Raw genomic sequence first — 22,147 nt, 5'->3', positions numbered from 1 at the left:
TAACAAAACAGCCGTCTAAAAATACTCTTATCTCCACTGGGAATACTGCATGTTCATACGCCTCCATTTTCGATTCCTCAAAGATGACCATACCAGAGCACAGGCCCTCCTCGACGGGGCTTATGGAAAGGGAAGGAGAAGGACACAGCTTGTTTGCTTTTATTTAAAGAATGATCTTGTTCATTACTAATGAAACATGACTGGGGGTTGTGCTCAGGTCTCAAAAATCACATTCCTTCCTGGAGGCACCTGACCTCTATGTGGCAAATTGTGGCAGGAAAGCCAAGTAATACCATAAAGGTTGTTTATTTTTTGTTCTTTTTTCTCTTCTCTCTCAATGCGTTGCTTGAAAATGACTAAACTGGCTTAGTCGTGACTGTCAATACCCCAGAGTAATGCTGAAGACAGCTAAAAGACAGACGAGACCTGGCACGCCGAGGAACGTTTTCTTTGCTTCCTCATTAAAAATGCATGCACACATTCTGCATGCAGAGCAAGAGAAAGCATGGAAACAGAGATACTGTATATCAGACTGACTGATTGACATGGGTATGGAAAGACGCTTTAAAACAAGAGTCGCTTTACACCTTGATGATATAAAATGTAAAGATTAATAAAAAAAAAGCCCTACATGGGTGCAACCTTTAGGCATTTCACTCCACCGAATGATCACTTAATATTTTATTCTGAAAGATATATTCATAATGAGTCTCTTCAAAACCACTAAACTTTCTCCTATTTTGGTTCGAAGATCTGGGAGCGATGGCTGAATACACAGATGATCAATCACAAGTTAAAACATGTTAAGTGGTGTCTCTGTTTTCCAGACTGACACAAGAAATGCCATCTTACCAGCTTGCCCATGCATCGCTGTGGTCCAACGCCATCTGCACACTTGTGATGGATACTCATCTTGCAGGCTTTGCAGCGAAGACCATGTTTGGTATTGGAGCCTGCCAAAAACAAAATATCCAAATCTAGCTTTCATTTGTTTTTGACATGTGATTCACGTACTGTATAAGCTGTACCGAACAACTGATGTTACGTCCCCATGTGCGAACTACTGGAAATCTGAGTCAAGCATCAGTCATTGCTCGAACCAACACACTCTCACGCACACATGAACCAAACAGCTTGGTGAGTAACACACTTTTCCTCCTGCCATTTTACATGCATATCAAAAACACTATCACCTTAGAATTTAAACAGGATTAGGGAATTGGTATGTATTTGGTAATTCATCCATGCATTGGTCTAATTGAGAATTTTTCATCTTTCAAACTGTTACTCTATGAATAGCATCGCAGTGAATGCACACCTGCTGCTGGAACACTGCCTGTTTACTGATTGATGCTGCATTTATATTCTAATTGTTTCCATTGATATACAAGTAAGAAGTTTATCCGTAAATGAAGATTAATTAAGCTTAATTGCACGCAGAAGGTATGTAACAAAGCATAATGTAAGTGAAAAAGTAACAGATAATAAATGTTAATTACTGCATGCTTTGGCAATCTTGTTGACAGTGTGCCAAACATTAATTAGGTAGGAAGATTCAGAAATTATTAAACCGTTCAAAAGTGGGATGTTTGAATGGCAGTCTGCTAATCCGGTCTATCCCTTAAGACCCTCAGTGCTGACTTTTTAAAAAATTGCAGGTTCATAGTGGAAAACAACTTCCAGGGAATTTAACACAGAAAGAGCTTCACATTAATATTGAAGCTGACCTTGGCATTATAACACATTTTGTTAGGATGTCTTGCTAATATTCAAGACCATGAGTAGGTGTCCAATGAGACAGTGTGCTTCCTCAGGGAAGAGCAGATCAGGACAGCAGCTCATTGTCCCAAACAAAGATTGGTTTGAAAGGCTGTGACCCAAAGAATGACACACTTGCCATGTATATCTTAAACACTTCATTCAATGTATACAATGCTTGTCCTATTAAAAACAGGAATTCAACTGAGACATTTGAAATACACTTGAGAGTCAGGGATAAGGGAAAGTTGGCAATGTAATGCTTGAAGGAAAATCAAATATGTGTGGTTGCCCATGACTTGTACCCATCCAGCACAGTCCAGTATGAAATACAACCTTGTCAAAACTCAGAAAATTCAATCTTGCGATGGAGCGTACAGCAGCTCTATAGATTCTGGTTCTCACGAAGCTAGGAATAGAGACAAATAATGTTTCCTTTGATAACAAACCACCAAATATGTGCAAGAGAAGGTAACAGCATGCCTGGCAAGCTTATTTGTTCTTGTGTAATGAAACACTTTGTATGCAGCAATTATTTGATTAATCAATAAACGTGCCTAGTCTTTTTTTTTTTTTTTTTTTTTTTTTTTTTACAAAGAGTGAATACACATTCACTTACTGATCGTCACATTGCAGCTCAATGATTTTCCATCCCATTCCCTAAGTCCAGAGGAATATTAATCTATGTCTTTATCAAATTACATATTTCAGTCCAGAGAGTACCTTAATGTTTCAATCCCAAAGTAAAGATGTTATTATAGGCTTGAACACAAAACAGTTAAAAACAAAACCATAAAGTAATGATGTATTACTTTTTTCAGTATATATGTATTGTTTTTGATGGCAGTGGGATATTTCTTGCAGCCTAGACGACACCTTTACTCTTTCTGAGACAACCGAGTAGAACGATACCTTTGCAAGGATAATCCGGCATGTACTGTTTCTCACGTAGGACAAAGATGGAATTTGTCCCAGAAAAGAAACTGAAACCAGGGAAGAGAGAACATGTCTTACCTTTCATTCAGATCTTTTACTACCCCAAGGTTATTCAATTTCCTACAATCAGAGTAATTAAGAATGTCACCCTAAGACACGATACCTTGCTTTGCAGACAGCCACGGGAATGAGAGGAAATATCAGCAACAACAACAACATCATCATCATCAGCTGCAGCCTAATCCTCACAGGGATTTGGATCGTGAAAGATCAAATGACCAGTTTGTATCACTGCTTTCCGCTAAAGCAAAGACCAGCTTGGCTAAAGCCAGCTGGAGGTTAAGCATACACATCAGATAACTGCTTTTAATTTAAGGAACTTTAGTGTGTTAGCAACCCCACAGTCCCACATCCCAGACACCAAGTTTCAATCACGAATATGCTATCACCCATCATAACTATAGTGCTGTAATTAATGTATATATAGATATATGTAAATACTTAAACTTGCTTCCCCAGATTATTAGTATTAACAGTATTTCTTCAACCGTTACTCTGCCGGGTATACTCCAGACTGTCATGCACAATTCAACTGTATTTCTTAAAATAATTAAATGCATACGTTCACAAGAAGTTAAAGAAATAATCATGCATTCTTGGTATTCACTCTTCCATGAGTCAATTCCTTAAAGAGACTCTACTACAAAAAGGCCAATCACTCTGGATCTGGTGCCTGAATATAGTGCCATCTTCACACAGGGCAGAAACACAGGCTAAAGTGCTTGTAATGGGGTGGCCTATTCTGTTGCTTAAGTTGGCCAGCAGCAGAAGAGACCCTGACATTGAAGACCACAGCTTTAAACCACCTCCTGAGGTTGGACACCAGCTGTGTCCTGCTACTTTCACCAGCAGTTTGAAGAGATAAGACAGCACTGAACCTCCATGGTAGTTAGAGTCATTATTCTCTGACTAGAAAAGGACTTGCATGCTGAAAGGAAGGTGGGTTTCAGAACGGTGTTGGAAATTATTTCTGCTGCTCTAGTGTTTTTCTCCACATTGAAGAAGCAGAAGATACCATGCTGGGTTGAGCTTTTGAAGTTGTGTGGTACCACTACACTTGGAGCTCCTGCTGTTGTTTTTTTTAGTTAGTTTTCGCTAGTGGTTGCAAAGAGACAGACTTATTACTGCAAATCCTGAAGCAGACACAACCATGCTCTCTCTCTATCCTCCCGAAGCCTCAGCAGGTCTCTCTGAAACCGTAACTGTTATGGAAGTGTCTAGCACACCTCCCTGCTGTTTCTGGATGAGTGACAGGATTAGAATAGGCTCGAGCTAGGACAGGCATACTTAACAAGTATATTTCTCATTAGTGAAAGCCTAAATCGCCCACTGAGAAGGTCCAAATGGTTTCACATCGTGTTTTTTTTTTTTTTTGTCATTTAGTCCCTAAACAGAGGCTGATGAACCCAAGACTGGGAGAGAACTCCATCTTGGAACAGTGATTGCAATCCTTGAGGCAGATCCCATCCACTCTCCAGTTATGTCCCATCTGCAGTTTATATATATATATATATTAAATAGCTGCTTAAAAAACATCTGCTGTATTTTTGAGTAGCTATTTCACTAGTAAGCAAATGAGACAAACAGTGGGAAATCATACTCCCAAGGCCTTAGATTCTTGCACTGTAATCTGTTTACCGGACACTCTTTAATTTACACTGCAGTAATTGTCTGGATTAAGGCCAAATCCACAAATAAATAAAAGCACTTTCCAACATTATAGTATTCCTGTTAATGGTTCTTTGATAGACCCTCGCAATGTCTGATCGCAATCTAAATGGTCATGATACTATCAGCATGAAATGAAACCTTTTTAATTTTTAATCACCTCTTGAGCAAAAGTATTAGACCCCTTAGGAGTAATACGAAAACTGAAACTGACCTTCAATACTTCATAACTGGCTGCCTCATGTGATCACGTTTTACTTTAAGATTTATGATATAAGCCTTGCCTAAGAATACAATACTTTAACTCGGCCTGAAACAGCTGCCAATAAGATCATATAGATTACTGAGTATAAATAAGTGTGATGGACAATACAATGTCTTCAAGCATCTAGGATAAATCATAACTTTGTCATCATAGCCACAGCCATCATTATTTTATCATAAATTCCTCAGGCTTTTTTCAGGCGTGAAAAATAAATTGGCACCGCTTTGTTGGGAATGTTTCTAGAATTACTCAAACTTGCCTACAAACCCTCCTCAAAAAACCTTTAGTATCCTGTTCTTTTTCCACAAGCTTTCCTCTGGAAGTGCGGAGCCAGCGATTAATTACGATCTTTCAGAACTCTCAACAACTTTATTACCTCAGCCGCAAACCTATCAGCCAGACATGGAAGCAAATCCAATCTTGTTCATTCGCAGGTAGAAAGTAGACATTTGAGTTTATCAGTTATTTGCTTCAATGGGGCGAAATCAATATGTGAACTGAAGTGTGTGGGAGTCTATTTTTAGCTGGTTTTATGTATAGCGAGTCATCTGAAACTGAATTCAAATTTCTGTAACTGAAATGTTTCGATTTTATATAGGCAAGGCTTTGCCTCAGTGCATGAATGCTTTAGTCAATTAAGGTTTTGAAAAATATTAATGTGAATATATGTATACAGGAATTGCTCATAACATCACTGGAAGTGTATTTTTCCTTATTAAAGATGGAAAGGAAACTCATGTGCGATTTAGCATTGATACATTGCTCTGTAACCCTTAGGGGGGAAAATTAATAAAATAAATAAAGAACATAATCTGAAAATGTTTTTAAATACATCCATACACACTCACAAGAAAATTGATGAAAAGCAAACATTTTACTCCTGGATGAAGAGGAATAAAAATAGCTTAATTGATCTAATCTGTCCTTTATCAGCATTTGTGTTTTGTGCTCTTTGCATGACAGCTTTCTTAATGTTGTTGCTGCTGTAGGTACTCTTTTTCTCAAATCAGAGGAAGGTTAATGAGGCATGTTCGAAACATATGTTGACATACACTGATAGCTCAGCATGTCACTTGCTTGACTTAAGAGTTAGATGATTACCAAGGAACATGCCTTGCCAACATCAATAAAACTACATGTCTGGAGATTCGATTTCATGTATTTGATTAATTATCTCCATTTTGGCAGTCCTTTGTTTGATGTCTACATTACACACCGGTGGCCCTTGCCCATTTGAAAGGCAATGCTCTGACGAGTACGATCCTGTCAAGCAAGTCACAGCAGTTACGTCAGTGCCGGGATGCCTTACCGACAATCATGTGGTTGCAGACGTCGCAGAACGTGGGCTTCTTGAAGATGTGCTCTAAGAAGCTATGGACCGTGGCCTCGGGTGGTTTCAGGGTTTTGGTGGGGGACGAGAAGTGGCTGTCTGAAGTGGCCAGCTGCCCGGTGCTGGTGCTGACGCCACACAGCAGGTCCACCTGTAGCTTCACGTCGCTGTTAGTCCTGTGAAAGAAGTTGTCTGCGCTCTTGCTCCTGAGGCTTTTCGTCTTGAAGGACAGCGACCTCTTCAGCTTCTGTAGCTGCGGAGGAAGCACAGGCTCACTCAGAAGGTTGGGGAAAGCTTTTCATCACGTTTCAAAATTGCTACACAGTGGAAATAAGACCAGTTTAACACCAAACCCAAGCCTACATCTGATCTGATCTAATCTAATCTAAATTGAATCTGTAAATCTAATTTGAGGGCTTAACTTCATTCTAGTACAAAATGCAGCAAAATGTGACAAAATATGACTCCGTAGGCCATGTGTAGGCCATCACCTGCATCCCCAAATAAACATCACTCCAACATGAGGGCATTGTTCAATCTAATCCAGACCAAGCCAAGTCTTTCACACACTATATGCATTGGTTTGATAGCAGGGTAAGGATTCATGTTGGCAGTTTAGGTGATATATAAGATTAATTCCTGGAATTTCCATGCCGGTCCTGAGTGGCTGATAACCCTACCAAGCTCCATAAAAAGGTGTACAAAAAACAAGAGAGAAAAACACATTTGAGTACACTGTGATTTGAGGTATGAGGACAGTGGGTTATGCATCTCCAGCTGTTATTTTTCATGAAGGTCTTCTCAGCATACGTGCAAGTGGCCATGACTCACTACACTTGCCAGACAGGTCGGTGCGTATATAAGGGAGCAGAGAGGGCATGGAAGTCATATGCCCGAAGCAATTGAGCAACCAAGCTGCTTATATGCACTATATATAACTGCGATAATGGAAAGAAGGTTGTTGGTATTATTTTAGCCAGCAGGGCTTCAGCTCATTGAAAGAAAGAATAAGTTGCCTACCTGGAGCATTAATACAATTTCCTGACAATTAAATCTAAGTGCTTCTGTGAAAGGCTTTATTTCTTAGCATGCAGACACAAATGCAGAAGAAAAGTAGCTTCCTTCCACGAGCTTAATCTGGCTCTATTATCTCTCTGTATATTTTTAAATCCTTACATGTGCTGGTCAGGTTTCTGGGAGAAATTAAAATGTCTTTTTCCAAGAACTAATTCTCCCTACCTCCCAGGTAGCAGGTTTCTAATGTTCCTTCTCAAAGTACACGTTTTTTAAATCAGCCTTCAATACCAAGTCACACTACTCTACCTCTTTTGTAAATTAGGGAGCATTCAATTCCAGTTTCTGGCAGAGGGTTAGCAAAATATTAGGTTAAGTACATGTTTTGTGTTTTTTGGCAATTAAACTTGAAATACACAATACACCAGCACCAGTATATTAAATATATTAGCAGTTACTTTTAATGGGGATTAATTAAGTGATTATGCATCGATTGTCATTTTCATGTAATATATAAAAACTGAAATATATTCCATTATCTTAACTTCAATCATATTTTCAACCAACTTAAACCCTTCTTTCAACTTAAATGACTATATGATGAAAATTTGGTATTTGCCAAAGGGTTAGTGCTTCTACTACGTATACTAAAATACAATTTCCATTATGTACTGGGTGTGTAATTTTACTAATGGTGGGTAGGTCCATTTTTTTTAAATGTAATCCTGGGCTTAATACAGATATTTAAAAATAAAATGCTGACACTGGCACCAAGGCACAATAATAATGAGAACCACTAGTTAGGGTAGTTTTTGAACAGCACACAAAATGTACATCAGCCCTACTAAACTTTTCCACCAAGTTGCTGGTAGTTTGCTTCACTGCTTTCTGCCTGAAAATGCACATACAATGGAGACACGGGATAGACATGAAAGTATTAAGAAAAACTAGTCATGTCTTAGCTATAATTTCTCCAAATGAGACTAGTATTTTTTTCCAAAGCCTATCTGGCAATGTATGGCTTTCTGGGCTAGATCCAGAAGCAAGCCCCTGATCCAGAGCATTGCATGGAGCTCAATCTGACATGGAAATAATCTAGAGAATTGGAGGGGGGTGAACTGGACAGATGACATCAAGCCAAGTGAACAGCTGTGAAAGTCTTTAAAAGGAAAACAGCATTAAAAATATGAGAACAATCTCATGAAAGTGATGGGAAAAAAACAACAACCCAACAACATGGATTTGCTTTGCGGTAAATAAATCTTAAGGAAACATAAACATATACATTTTTAAATAGACCTCCTTGAGTAATTGTTGATGTTGTGTTTATTTACTTTCGTTACGTGCTATAATATAGTAAGTATACTTTAAAACTAAAAGCAAAGAGAGAGAGAGAGAGAGAGAGAGAGAGAGAGAGAGAGAGAGAGGCTTATACAATTCAGCTCTTATCTCAGCTATAATAGGTGCTACTGCTATATATGTGGTATCTATGGATTCAGAACAGCTTCAGCTATGCATATACACTCACCTTAAGGATTATTAGGAACACCATACTAATACTGTGTTTGACCCCCTTTCGCCTTCAGAACTGCCTTAATTCTACGTGGCATTGATTCAACAAGGTGCTGAAAGCATTCTTTAGAAATGTTGGCCCATATTGATAGGATAGCATCTTGCAGTTGATGGAGATTTGTGGGATGCACATCCAGGGCACGAAGCTCCCGTTCCACCACATCCCAAAGATGCTCTATTGGGTTGAGATCTGGTGACTGTGGGGGTCAGTTTAGTACAGTGAACTCATTGTCATGTTCAAGAAACCAATTTGAAATGATTAGACCTTTGTGACATGGTGCATTATCCTGCTGGAAGTAGCCATCAGAGGATGCGTACATGGTGGTCATAAAGGGATGGACATGGTCAGAAACAATGCTCAGGTAGGCCGTGGCATTTAAACGATGCCCAATTGGCACTAAGGGGCCTAAAGTGTGCCAAGAAAACATCCCCCACACCATTACAACACCACCACCAGCCTGCACAGTGGTAACAAGGCATGATGGATCCATGTTCTCATTCTGTTTACGCCAAATTCTGACTCTACCATCTGAATGTCTCAACAGAAATCGAGACTCATCAGACCAGGCAACATTTTTCCAGTCTTCAACTGTCCAATTTTGGTGAGCTTGTGCAAATTGTAGCCTCTTTTTCCTATTTGTAGTGGAGATGAGTGGTACCCGGTGGGGTCTTCTGCTGTTGTAGCCCATCCGCCTCAAGGTTGTACGTGTTGTGGCTTCACAAATGCTTTGCTGCATACCTCGGTTGTAATGAGTGGTTATTTCAGTCAAAGTTGCTCTTCTATCAGCTTGAATCAGTCGGCCCATTCTCCTCTGACCTCTAGCATCAACAAGGCATTTTCGCCCACAGGACTGCCGCATACTGGATGTTTTTCCCTTTTCACACCATTCTTTGTAAACCCTAGAAATGGTTGTGCATGAAAATCCCAGTAACTGAGCAGATTGTGAAATACTCAGACCGGCCCGTCTGGCACCAACAACCATGCCACGCTCAAAATTGCTTAAATCACCTTTCTTTCCCATTCAGACATTCAGTTTGGAGTTCAGGAGATTGTCTTGACCAGGACCACACCCCTAAATGCATTGAAGCAACTGTCATGTGATTGGTTGGTTAGATAATTGCATTAATGAGAAATTGAACAGGTGTTCCTAATAATCCTTTAGGTGAGTGTATGCATGCATTATGTACTTATAATACAGTATATATTATATTATTAAGTGGACAATGTGCAATAAAGTAAAAAAAAAGAAACAGAATTAGATTTTTTTTTTCCAGCAATGGAAAACAGAAGCTGATCCAGTTTGGGCATCCACTCTGCCCAGATTTTCCCCTGCCAGCCCCCCTGGGGTGCAACTGGACAAAGCAAAGACTCACAGTGCACTGGATCACAGGCAGAACAAGCACACACCTTTGCCAATTGCCCCTCTGGACACAGCAAACCCTCAATATAGCCCTGCTGCTTTGAGCAGGAACTGTGAGCACTGTAAGGACAGCAGAATATATAACAAGACGCCCTGGCATGCCAGGTGCCCTTCTGCCACTTCCTGGAGAGGCCCAGCTTTGCTCAGTGGCATGTCTGAGGGACCTGAATAACTCAGGGAAAATAGAATATCAATGTTCGCCTTGGTCAGTTTGCAAAAAAAGGTGCACTATTTCAGTGTTATGTATGTAGTTTATTGAAATACAATGCATATTACAATACCTAAGGCTTCGAAGAGCATGTTCTAAGTGTCGCAACTGTTCACTATTACTTTGTGGGGTGTGAAATCAATAATAATAATAATAATAATAATAATAATAATAATAATAATAATAATAAAATGAATTCCATTTCTTTTTTGTTTTACTTTGTTGCACATTGTTCACTCAAATAGTGTCTTATAAGTACATTATACATGAAAAATGCATTTAGCAGAGGTTGTTCTGAAAGAATAGATATAAAACACTTTGTGGTTTATAAGCAAATGCATATTGTTTATCAGCTAGAATGTAAAAGTGGAAAAAACAGGAAAAACTGTCTCAGTCCTCTGAGGGTTAATCGAATAAACAACCCCACCCCCCACGTATGTATACCAGTAAACATCACTAAATCTGTGATTCTAATCCATATCCAGCATGTGTTAATTTGCTGCACATAAATACTTTGTTCCAAAACTAACTGCAATTGAAGCAACAGCACTGCTTTGCTGGGGGGTAATGAACCTCAAAACTAGCACATTCATTTTCTACACCAGGCTAAACATGCCAAATGAGAGTTAAGGAGACAAAAGGTCACCTGACAAATATTCTGAGAAACATTTTAGCTTATTCTTCTTGAAATATTATTAATTTATGGAAAGGCAAACGCACTGTTACGGAACCATTTGAGATATGGTACCAGGTGCTCTGGTACATCAATAAAACTACCTTTTATTACTCGGGTAATACTGGCCACAACTCTCAACCAGGTGCACAAGTTTACATTTCCAGTTAAAACCTGTAATGTTGTAAACAACAAAAAGTGGTATGTGAATATACAAACCTACATCTGTCCCGTGTATGTGAGATGGCAAAATATTCAATCTTCTAGAGAATAGTAGGGGAATTCCACAAAGACCTTCACATTTAGGAAAAGTACATTGTTTTAAATCAATACAGTAAATTATGTAAAACTATAAACAAACAGATAAACGAGTCCATTGTGATACTCTTAACTATATTATACTTATAACTAATAATATTGCATATACATTTACAACATGAGGGACTGGAAAGTATTTTAATGTTAAGGTTGAAAGAACGTCTTAGTGACACACAGACGCATAAAAATACTCAGAGATATGAAAGGTATTTGCAATCATACTGTATTGTAACTGATGATTACAAGAATATGCTTGTGCACTGAAGCTAAAGCAAACAACACATGGGGCTAATGTGACATTTGTTTTTGTAATTTAAGACATAACTCAAATAAATGCACACAGGGACTCAATGGAATAAGGCTGATCACTCGTAACCTTGAGTTTCCATTTAAATATAACTTCACTGTAAAATGTGTGTTTGTGTCCTTTAAGGTGGACTAAATGACACTGTAGATATTTTCAACGAAAAACAAAGGGAGATCCACGCATATCAAAACCCTGTTTGTCCACTGAATCAGGATTCAGAAAGCCAGCTTTTCTGATGTGTTCGAAACCAGCCCTCTGTCACAATAATCAGAAGCAAGGAGAAAAGCCAACTATTACTACTAAGGAGAATTAAAGGCAAAAGGATTTGTAATCTGATAACTTTTTTCAGCATGGCCAACAATAAGAAAACTGAGAAGTGTTTTCTTACCCTTGATGCTTTGAAAAATACAGTTATACATATTCTGTGTGGAAACCTAATAGTTTATCACTGTAGCACCTCAGTAATATGTAAATCAACAGTGGTGACCTATTAATCTATGCCCTAATTAATTACAGTAATATGTAAGTCAAGAGTGGTGACCTATTAAGTCCTACTAGGACTTGATTTCGAAGTTATTGAGCAGATAAATGGTCTGCACTGGAATGTAGAGCACTCAAAATGCTCCAACCCACAGCCATGGTGATCTTGTCACCGCTTAAAAACGTATTAATCGTTTTCCAAACAAGGACATCTAGAACTTCGCATCAAACAGACAAAAGTGTCCTTCTGTTGTTCTTACTGATGGCCAGCCCATGGATTTAGCCACAACTGCCTTTGTAGATGCGTGGTACACAAAGTAAACAAGACAGCAAGGCACCTTCTGTATTTGAAACATCACATTGGCAAAATAAAGAAAGAAAGTCTTTACAAACCTCTGCAGTGCATACAAGAGAAGTGAATAAAAAGTAATGAAATAGCTGGGTAATGTAATTGTCAATAAGTCAGCCATGTGTATATTTAAAAATAACTCACTGGTGCATGCTCTTTCTGTCATGTAGTAGACACTCGGGTCTATAAATGACCCAGATGAACTGCTCAATAGGGAAAGGTTTTTCTCTTTGGTGCATTGCTGATCATTTTAACTCAGAAAGAGTGTATACGATGAACATTGCTAACAGGTACATCCCGTCTTACAACATAATGTAGAACGTTGACTTTGTCTTGCCATTGAAGTAGGGGTGAAGTTTTTATTTATCCAACAAAACAAACACAAAACAGACAAACACAAATCAATTAGGCTAAAAAGTTTTTAATGGTGTAATTTTCCATGTCTTCTATCATTTTCACTGTACATATATATGCTTTAAACTTTGAACCCTTAACTGTGCTTTACTGCACTTGCACACTACAGAACAGATTTCATATAGAGAGAGAGGAAGGCCTAATTTAAGTGTAGTTTCCAGTAGCAGCTGGCAAAGCTGAATTTTGTGTCTAATTAGTGCTTTTTCATATCCTCTATTCAATTTTCACAATTAAGGTCCAACTGCATAACATGTTAGAGCCGTTTTGAAACTTTCAGTGCTATAGATTTAAATCATACATATTTAAAGGTGATTCCTCTTGCTTGTTTGGTCTTTATGACTGAGTGCAATGCAATACCTTAACATACAGCAACAGATCAGCTATCCTACACACACACACACAGATCACAATAGTGTTATCTGAAAGGAAAGTGGCAGAAATTGCTACCAAACGCACACTTACACTTTTAAAAGCCGACATACACACATGACAAAATGAAGAATGGACAGTCTCAAAGTCTGGAGGATTTAGTTCAACAGAAATCCCAAAGACTCGTAGTTCAGCATTTTACCAACACATCTCATATCAACACCTGTAAGGCTTTTAAAATGCATTTAGGCTGTCTGTCATTTAAAATAACCTATCAGAGCACTTTCGGACACTTTGTCTGGAGGAGAATATACTATAGGAACAGTGTAGCCTGAGGATGAACAGAGAAAATGCCAGAAGTAACTAACAGCATTGCATGGGGGTGGAAAGCGACACACAGTAGCAGCGGATCCGACTCAGAGGCGCTCCGCGGCGGACACTGTTTTACCTTTGACTCCTGCTGGCTGGCGGTGGACGCGGGAGACTGAGGCATCTCCGGCTGTCGTTCATTTTCCTTTTCCATGCTGTCTTCCTCCAGCATGTGGCTGGCTGGGGGGATCATGTTGGTCTGACAGCCCCAGTTCTTCAGCCCCTCTCTGCTGCTTTTGCTCTCCGAGACTCCCCCGTATCGCTTTACATAGTGGCTGTGGAGACAAGTCCCTAAACCCAGACCCGCCTGTCGGGCGGCATGTCCCTCACTACTGCCCAAGTCTGGAGTAGTCCTAGCAGCAGTAGTAGTACAAAGTATAAGTGACAAATTGATTTATATCTCTCTGATAGACAAACAAAAAAGTTAAAAGCAGCTAATTTTAAAACAACCACGAATAAGAAAAAGAGAGACTTTGGAGCTATGAGTGCAAACGCAGACTAAGGCAGTCTCTCCGCGTCTGCTCCCTCAGAGATGCGCCTCTTTCCCCGGGCCGGGCGGACTGAGCGGCGCTGGTTTGTTTGTGTGTGACGGGCAGCTCCGGGGGGAGGAGCCGCTGTCGGGCGCATCACACTCCGGCAGAGTGATGCCTGGAACAGTCATTTTTAAAGTAATGTATAAAACATTGCAACCACAGTGTTTTGGTTGCAGTTGTTAGTTGCGATTTAAATGCGTACTCCATAATACGTGTTTATATGATTTCTGACATGCATCTTTCATATTCAAATTCAGTGTTAGTTCAAGCTTGGAGATACGACAAACTGAATTTCAATGCATTTAAATGCCGCTTGGGAAATATCTACGCATGCCAATACATTTAAAGGACAGTTACAGAAAGGGAAAGGGTAGTCGTTAGTTAAAATATACATTCTTACTGACTCAATGACAACATACCCATGTATGTATGTATGTATGTATGTATGTATGTATGTATGTGCATATGTGTCTATATAATTATGCATGTATTTATTTAGTAATATCTCCCCAAAAAATTGAAATAACTTTAATTCCCCTTCTACTAACACTATATTAACACTGAGATTACCATTCAGCAACAAAACGTCCACAACATTGCAGGTGCCCATAGTGTTTACAGTCAAGGATGACTGTAAAGTACATTGGAGTTCAGATCTGTCTTTCTAAGTTCATGCTTATTTCCTTATATTTTCTACCCAGCGGGTGCACCCACCAACTGAGGCAATATGTTGGGGTTGGGGGCGGGGGGCGGTTTGAAGTGTTTCATTGTTTGCATCTCTTTTTGTGTTACTGGTTTATATGATTTGTTGCATGTGTTTATATTTTTGTATATGTTAAATATAGTTCATTTTAAAACCTAAACCTATCCATCTATCTATCAATACAGTAACTAAATACATTAAAAAACTAAGCCAATGTCTGGGTCCACAGCTGTATGTGCAAATCAGTTGCTTTGAGACATGGCAACAGCTGCTGAGCTCTGTTCTCTGACCTGGATGCTCTGCTGGAAGATTCCCTTGGGATCTCACTGCAGTTTTGACCGGGTTTAGCTATGCTGGCAAATCCACAGGGATACAGGAGCAGCACCAAGATCCACACCTCACCTGCCAATCAGCTCAGAGCAGAGAATCTCTCCGAATCATCATCCTTCAGTTTACTGGCAGTCATGTAGCAATGCAAGGGGCGAACACAAGAGAATGTAAATGCTTGCAAAAGGATTAAAAGAGAACTAAAAATATAACAGACTAGACAAGGCTTCAACTTTTAGATTTGGTTCAGTTTAATAACATATGAGGGATAAGGGATTCTAACTTAAATACACTTAATGCAATGAGTACTCATTGTCCTTTTACACTATTATAATATCATACTTCAACATCTAAATCTAATTTCTCTTGCAGGCAAATTGCTGAGAGGCGTTTCATCTTAAAAGGAAAACAGAAAGCTGAAATGTCTGAAAGCTGTCTTAGTTGGGTGACTAAAGTGTAGGCCACCACCAAATAAAGTGAAGGACAAATAAACCTGATCACTATTGCATTCCAGATGCCAGAGTCAGACTTGGTGACCACTTTTAATCCACTTTTAGGCAGGCAATCGATACCAAAGCAAACAGATTGCGGACAAAATCACAAACTCTCACTTTAAGTTCCTGACATAATGCTGGATGCCAAACTCCTATCGTTATTTATTTATTGAAAACGTGCCTAACACGACTGTGAAAATGCCTTCTCCAAGAATTCACTTGATTTATAGTCACAAAGAAAGTGCGAACAGTTTCAGGGTCCGTTGCATCCAGACAGAATGATAAATACAACCTTAAAAAAGAGAGATGCATCAAACAAAGACAGAAACCAATCAATTTAAGGTAACAACAAACGCATTAAAGTCTTACAAGTGGTTATTAGATCACAGAGATGGTATGAACTTAAATGAAAGTAGCTGAAAGTTAGCTGAAGTCCAATCCTTCCTGTAATTTCTGTGCGGACAGATTAATTTTTTTATCAAGTCCATTGGCACAGAAGTCTTGTTATAAGTTATGCTGGGAGACTGTTCACTGGAGCCTGGTTGTGCTTGGAATACAAATCCCAGAAAGGCAGCTAGAGACCCACATAAATAATGATGATCTTTTATACTGAGTAATCACTTTTCAGGTGTTAATATTTCTCATCCAGTGCTGTCCACATTTAATCTTCATAGAACCAAACACTGCCGACTACTGTAGTGATGTCTGCAACCCTTACAGAGCAGTAAAACTGAAATTAAATGTGTTTTAAGATTTCAGTTGTAGCTGGTAATTATGCAGTGCTTGGATAATGCATTTCGATTAAGCAATAGAGGCCAATCAAACAGCATGCTGTAAACTATATGGAGGGATAATATGTTTATGTTTATATATGAATGACTAGCAACTTTGTAGTAACAGTATATATTGTTGTGTTTGTGTGTCTCTTAAGGCTCATTCTAGTAGTGTTAAGCTACCTGTGGAAATGCAGCATTCACTGAAAAATAATTTGTCATTTGGTGCTGACTTAAAGCAACAGCAGGAATGTGAATTAATTAGGTTAATGACCCTTTTCTAGAAAGTGCAGGCAATTAGAGAGTGTGAGACAGTGAACCTGCTATCAATATTTATTCTCTGTGTTGCTCCCAGGGGAATCTGACATTTTACAAACATTATAATAGATAGTTAAGTGAATAAAAATGTATACAGCTTGTAAAAATAAAATATGTAGTTTGCCTTACAATCTCAAATTGTACAAAGCAAAATAAATGGAAAGAAAATTAAAAAAACATTGACCTTTGGTGTGTTGGTCCATTTATGTCTGTATGGTGTTTAAGATCAATTTGTTTTAATATATAATATATTTGAGGGTGGACTATAAACAAATGAATATTTCATTCTTATCAAAAACAGAACAAATTATAAATTAGTGCAGGACTTCCTGCTTCTGATGTGTGAGTTGATTTCTTCTGGGGGTTAAATTAAGGCCATCAAACTCTTTAAACTTTTGACCAAGTTTTGAAATGTAACCAGGCATAGAAAGAAACACATTGAAAATGATCTTTGCCTCAAAAGTGAAAAAGAAAAATGTTCATTTGTTTTAACTGTGCTTTTACATTGGTGTTTGGGATTTGACACAGAAAGCTAATCTCAGGAAGCTCTAAATATTTTAGCAACTAAATGAAAAAAACACGAGTCTGTATTAAAACCGTATTATAAAACGTTAATTAGAATATTCTGTACTGAAAAACAGAAGGCTTCCCATTAGATTTTGAGTTTGGAGGCCAGCATATTTTGGTTGGACAAAAACTAAAAGACTCAGCTGGTTCACAGACCTTTATTTGTGTCTTGGACTGCCTTACCTAAAATAGCATTGCGTAGGTCAAGACCAGTCCCAATCTAGATCTGTGAAACTAGCTCTAGAGATGTTTTAAGATGGGGGACTGGAGGATAAAATAAATAGGATGCCTCAGGCTCTAAAATGGGCTCCCACATGGACGGAGCTGCTTTGTGAACTTAACTGAATACACAGCAAAATCTTTAGAGATCCTAAAGCTTGCAGGATGACACAGGATTTTTAATACAAACATACTGCTGCATTCTTGCGCTCCCTCAATTCACAGAGACATGGAAAGTATTGTTAATGCATTCAGATGCAGTGGATTTTCAAAAAGCCAATCTGGGGAGGGGGGGGCTCTGCTGCTCATTTGAGGGTTAGTTAATTAATAGGTTATGATTAAGATCTGACTCAGGGCTGTGAATTAAGATACTTATGCAGATGACCTTTAAATGGCTGTCTCTATGGCTCTTGATATATGAAGAATTCATGGTTTGCTTTTTTGGTTCTAGTGCTTCTTCAGAATTTTCTTCTGTGTCAGCCATATGTCTTTTGCTCCTTACATCTAAAGAGAAATGTACTGGTACTTTTAAAAGGCTTTTTTAAAAAACAACAACAATATGTATTAGAGGCAGCTTAAAAAACATCAAAATAAGCTTTGACTTGACTCAGCAAAGTACTGACCAATCATCTCTCTCTTTCTAAAGGCTGTAGTAACTCTGGGATGAACAATTAAACCTAGTTCTTAGCAATACCATCACAGACAGAAGACTGAAGAGAAAAAATATATACCATTGCAGAAGTTTTTTATTTTACTTTTTTTTTTTTTTGTACAATATTACAATATTAAATATTAAAATATTTTTGAAAATACTTGTTGGTGACATTGTATATGATTATGTTTTCCTCAAAAAGTTATAAAGGAGGTTCAGTGAAAGTGATGCAATAGATGTAATCTTGAATGCAATTGCACCGGATTCATAACCTACAGTATACGTTTAAAAATGTCTCAAGAAGTGAACAACAAATGTGCATTTCTGGAACAATAACAAGCCCATTACTTGAATACTTGAATCAAACGTTAAATCAGTGCACCGGTTTCTGAAGAGCTATTATTTTGCAGGACTAGGAAACCCTTTAGCTGTCTGTTTGGGAGCTGTCCAGCGGCTGTGTGCTGGGCTGTGCAAGACATTGACTACTGTTATTGCAGTTTATTATTTTTGGGATCTTCAATAAAGCTCAGGCTGGAGTTCAATGGTTGACTCTTCATTTCTGTTTGATAAAACCTACATTACTTAATTACTAAAGGACAAGTTCAAGGAAGGTGATGCTGCAATGCTACTGACACACTATCTCTGTGTCAAGTGACATTTAGTAAAGAACCAAATCGTCTCTGTTTGACCATAATTGTCCGTGAACTAAAGGATTGAAATTGGCATGCTATGTAATGTGTCTCAATATTATGAGAGACCAGTGTTATATTAATGATTAATGTGTACATCAGAAGTGTTCCTGGGATGCATGCACTAGACTGAAAATTTAAACTGCTGGATGTGCTCCTTTTTTAAGCGCATTCTCCAGACATTCTCGTCATTCAACTTACCGATCTAATTGCATCCTCTTTAGATAAAAGGTTAGTTTGTCAATAATTAATTTGTTTCTGGCAAAGGGAACTCAGGCAGCAAAGGCAAAACTATGTGATGAAAAACAGTGGCCATTCAATGTACTGCATTCAAATGTATTTTTACATTGATAATATGTTTATGCAGAGTTGGAATGATTTTTGCAACTGATCTGAGTTGGTTATTGGGTCTAACTTAATGATACGAACAGAGCTTTGAAAAGATGATCCACGAAACAAAGACAAAACAAATAAATAAAAAATAAAAACAAAACACATAAACGGTAGTACAATATATCAAATGATAGAGCTAGCCTAGCAAGAATCTCTCTAAATAATTGAGTTGTTGGTTATTAGGATACTTGTTCATTTCAAGGCCAGCAGTGATATGAACTGCAGAATTAATACCATCCATGATCATTTTTACTTGGCCTTATTTACCACATAATTTGTACTGGGTTATGTTGCTTCCTGCCATCATTTGCCCAATGTATTTAAAAACAGATGTTGTAAGACAAATACTAACGTTTTATCTGTAATATGGAGAGCATCATGGATTTACTGTTTGATAATTACGAATTATTGTAGATTGTTTATAAAATGGCCATCTGGTTTAATCTGTAACACAGCAGCCTATTACTAGAAGATATAGCAATTATATGTGTCAGTCTCAGAGTATGAAGATAGCATGGAGGCAGTGGTAAGATCTAGATTGAACGTAAAACATGTTCTGAACAGAGGCAACAAAACAGAATGATGGCTGGAGGGAAGGCCAGCAACTGTGGGCCTGAGATGATTTTGTGTGTGTGTGCACAGTCCTTGCATCCTTGTGATGGATTGGGCTATTAATTCAGCTGATACCATTTGCCAAAAACCACAAAGACTAAAAGAAAGAGAGAAAACATTACCACCATCCTCCACAACTAGAAAATCTCAGCGAATGGCAGCCCACATCCAAGAGTTATGACCACATTTGGATGAACTGTTCAAACAAGATTACTGCAAACTAAATAATGAATTGAATCGATATAACAAGGTCTCTGAATAATGAATTTTTGAAGAGAAATATGTTCAGGGATTATCAATGTTTTTATTTTAATTTTGTATTATTCAATATTAACAAGAGGCTCATTAAGGCTCATGAAAAAGCTCTGCCAAAAATAAATTAATACATTAAATTATGAATTTGCAACTGCCCAACATATCTCACCATTCAGGTAGACTACACAATAAACACAAGAACAGGAAATCTAATTATGCATCTCCCCTCCCTCTTCACTGAATTAATGATGATGTTTTTATATATATATATATAGGCAAGAAATAACAGTGGTTAATTTGAATCAGTTGTGCTGTGATTTACAAATATTGATTAAAATTAAAATCCTGTGTTTCGTGCAGGAATACATATGAACAGAAAATTCAAGGTTTTCCACGAGGAAGGAGATCTAATACATAACTTAAAAATACCTCAAATGCAATATTGATTCATATTATTTACACTTCAGTGGCTTAAAATCTCATTTTATAAACCATGTCCTTCTCTAAACTTTGCTTCAGATTTATGTTTCCAGAAGCTGTACCTCTATCAGGGAATTTCAGAAATACTGTCCTCTCCCAGATATTGTATAATTAGTCTTTTTGAAAGATCTGGAGGTAGATATTCAATTTCAACGTACATCTTATGTGTGTAGCATACTGAGATGGAAGGCTTATGCTTTATTCTTGAATATTACCGTAGATTAAAATTTGTCCTTATTTTTCTGATAAATGTAAATTTGATCCCTGTTAATATGTTTTGTTCTTCAGAAAAGCAAAAATAATAAAGCAATAGAAGGCAACTGAAACTGTAAAAGGAATTGATTTTCATACAGCATCACTGAAGTAGATTGGCAACAACAGCCATTTCAATTAAATGTGTTTCTGTGTCAAAATGAATTAATTGCATGCAATTTCTTATAGACTTGCACCTAAAGTCCTACAATTTACAATTACTTGAACCTTAAAGAAGGATCTTATCAACCACTTAAAGTATTTGTATGACTTTGAATGTTAAGACAACATTATATGAAAATCATACATTCAGTAGCCAGACAGAAAACAACAACAACAAAATACTTGAGCATTAAATCAATAGTGCTGTATTGTTGCTGCACCACCCAACTACCACAAAAAAAAATCCACAGCAGGTCCCTCAATGATGACTGTGAGGAATTTAGTGAATTTAGGCAGAACTTTCACAGTGTCTGAGATAAAGGAAACGTGCATCTTTTCCTATTTGTCACATTCACATTTTTCTTTGGATTTATTAACAGATGGGGCCTCCTATATAGCATACAGCTGTGTTGCATGGCATACTGAGGAAACCCTATATTGACGTCAGGCTCATCCAATCTTGGCCAATTGCACAAAGCCCCATGGGAAATCCCAGCTGCAGTTGGCTTTCACACAGCCCTGATTCAAACCAAACTAAAAAGTGGAAGCTGTTAATGGCTGGGGCTACACAGCAGCCCAAGACATTTTAATCCCTTCATAGAGTACACACGCACACACACACACACAATCGTACAATAAATGGTGCAATATAGAACCAATGAGGATTCTAGACTAACAGCTTAATTAAGCAGCTATACACATTCAAGCTTGTCACTTCAATACAATATATGACCCCTTTAAAATGTCTGCTAATTAGTTCATTAATAATGTCTCATTTAAGGTTCTTTTCTTCATTCATGGGACATATTTTCTCATAAATGGTTCCACGTTTGGTAGTAAGATCCAAAACGTGCTACATAGAACCCAAAAGAACTTTTATTTTTTTAGTGTGAAACCTGTTTAATAAAAGTGTACTTTATAATCCAAACCATCTATCCAGTGACAGCTGTAATTATTGCCTTTTTGTCAAAGTTATTTTTCCATATTAATGCTTTTAATTCCCTTCTATTGTTGTGCTTACGAGTATTGGAATTACCAAGGTTAGTAATTCAACATAGAGAGGACATAAAAGCAACTGTTCTTTGATCTGGAGTTCTGGTGAATTACATCAGGGCCATTCACTGATCTATTATGTTAGTGATGCGAGTCCCCAACTTTTTTTTTCATGTGAAGGTCATTTCAACTAAAGGAAAGAAATAATAAAAAA

General features: G+C 37.9%; 1 protein-coding gene across 2 annotated transcripts in view; it reads right to left on the bottom strand.

Moving 5' to 3' along the window:
- The window catches only part of stac (SH3 and cysteine rich domain), a 28,925-nt gene extending 14,870 nt beyond the window's left edge, over positions 1 to 14,055 (bottom strand). For both annotated transcript variants that reach the window (XM_066691129.1, XM_066691130.1), the window contains exons 1-3: positions 13,591 to 14,055; positions 5,997 to 6,270; positions 853 to 953 (exon numbers count right to left, since the gene is read on the bottom strand). In XM_066691129.1, the coding sequence (XP_066547226.1) occupies positions 853 to 953; positions 5,997 to 6,270; positions 13,591 to 13,704 (489 nt within the window). In that variant the 5' untranslated portion in view covers positions 13,705 to 14,055. The remainder of the gene's footprint in view (positions 1 to 852; positions 954 to 5,996; positions 6,271 to 13,590) is intronic.
- Between the last annotated feature and the right edge of the window lie 8,092 nt (positions 14,056 to 22,147).

This window comes from Amia ocellicauda, chromosome 18 (genome assembly GCF_036373705.1).
Source record: "Amia ocellicauda isolate fAmiCal2 chromosome 18, fAmiCal2.hap1, whole genome shotgun sequence".
NCBI lineage: Eukaryota > Metazoa > Chordata > Actinopteri > Amiiformes > Amiidae > Amia > Amia ocellicauda.
This window is presented reverse-complemented; position numbering and strand designations above follow the sequence as displayed.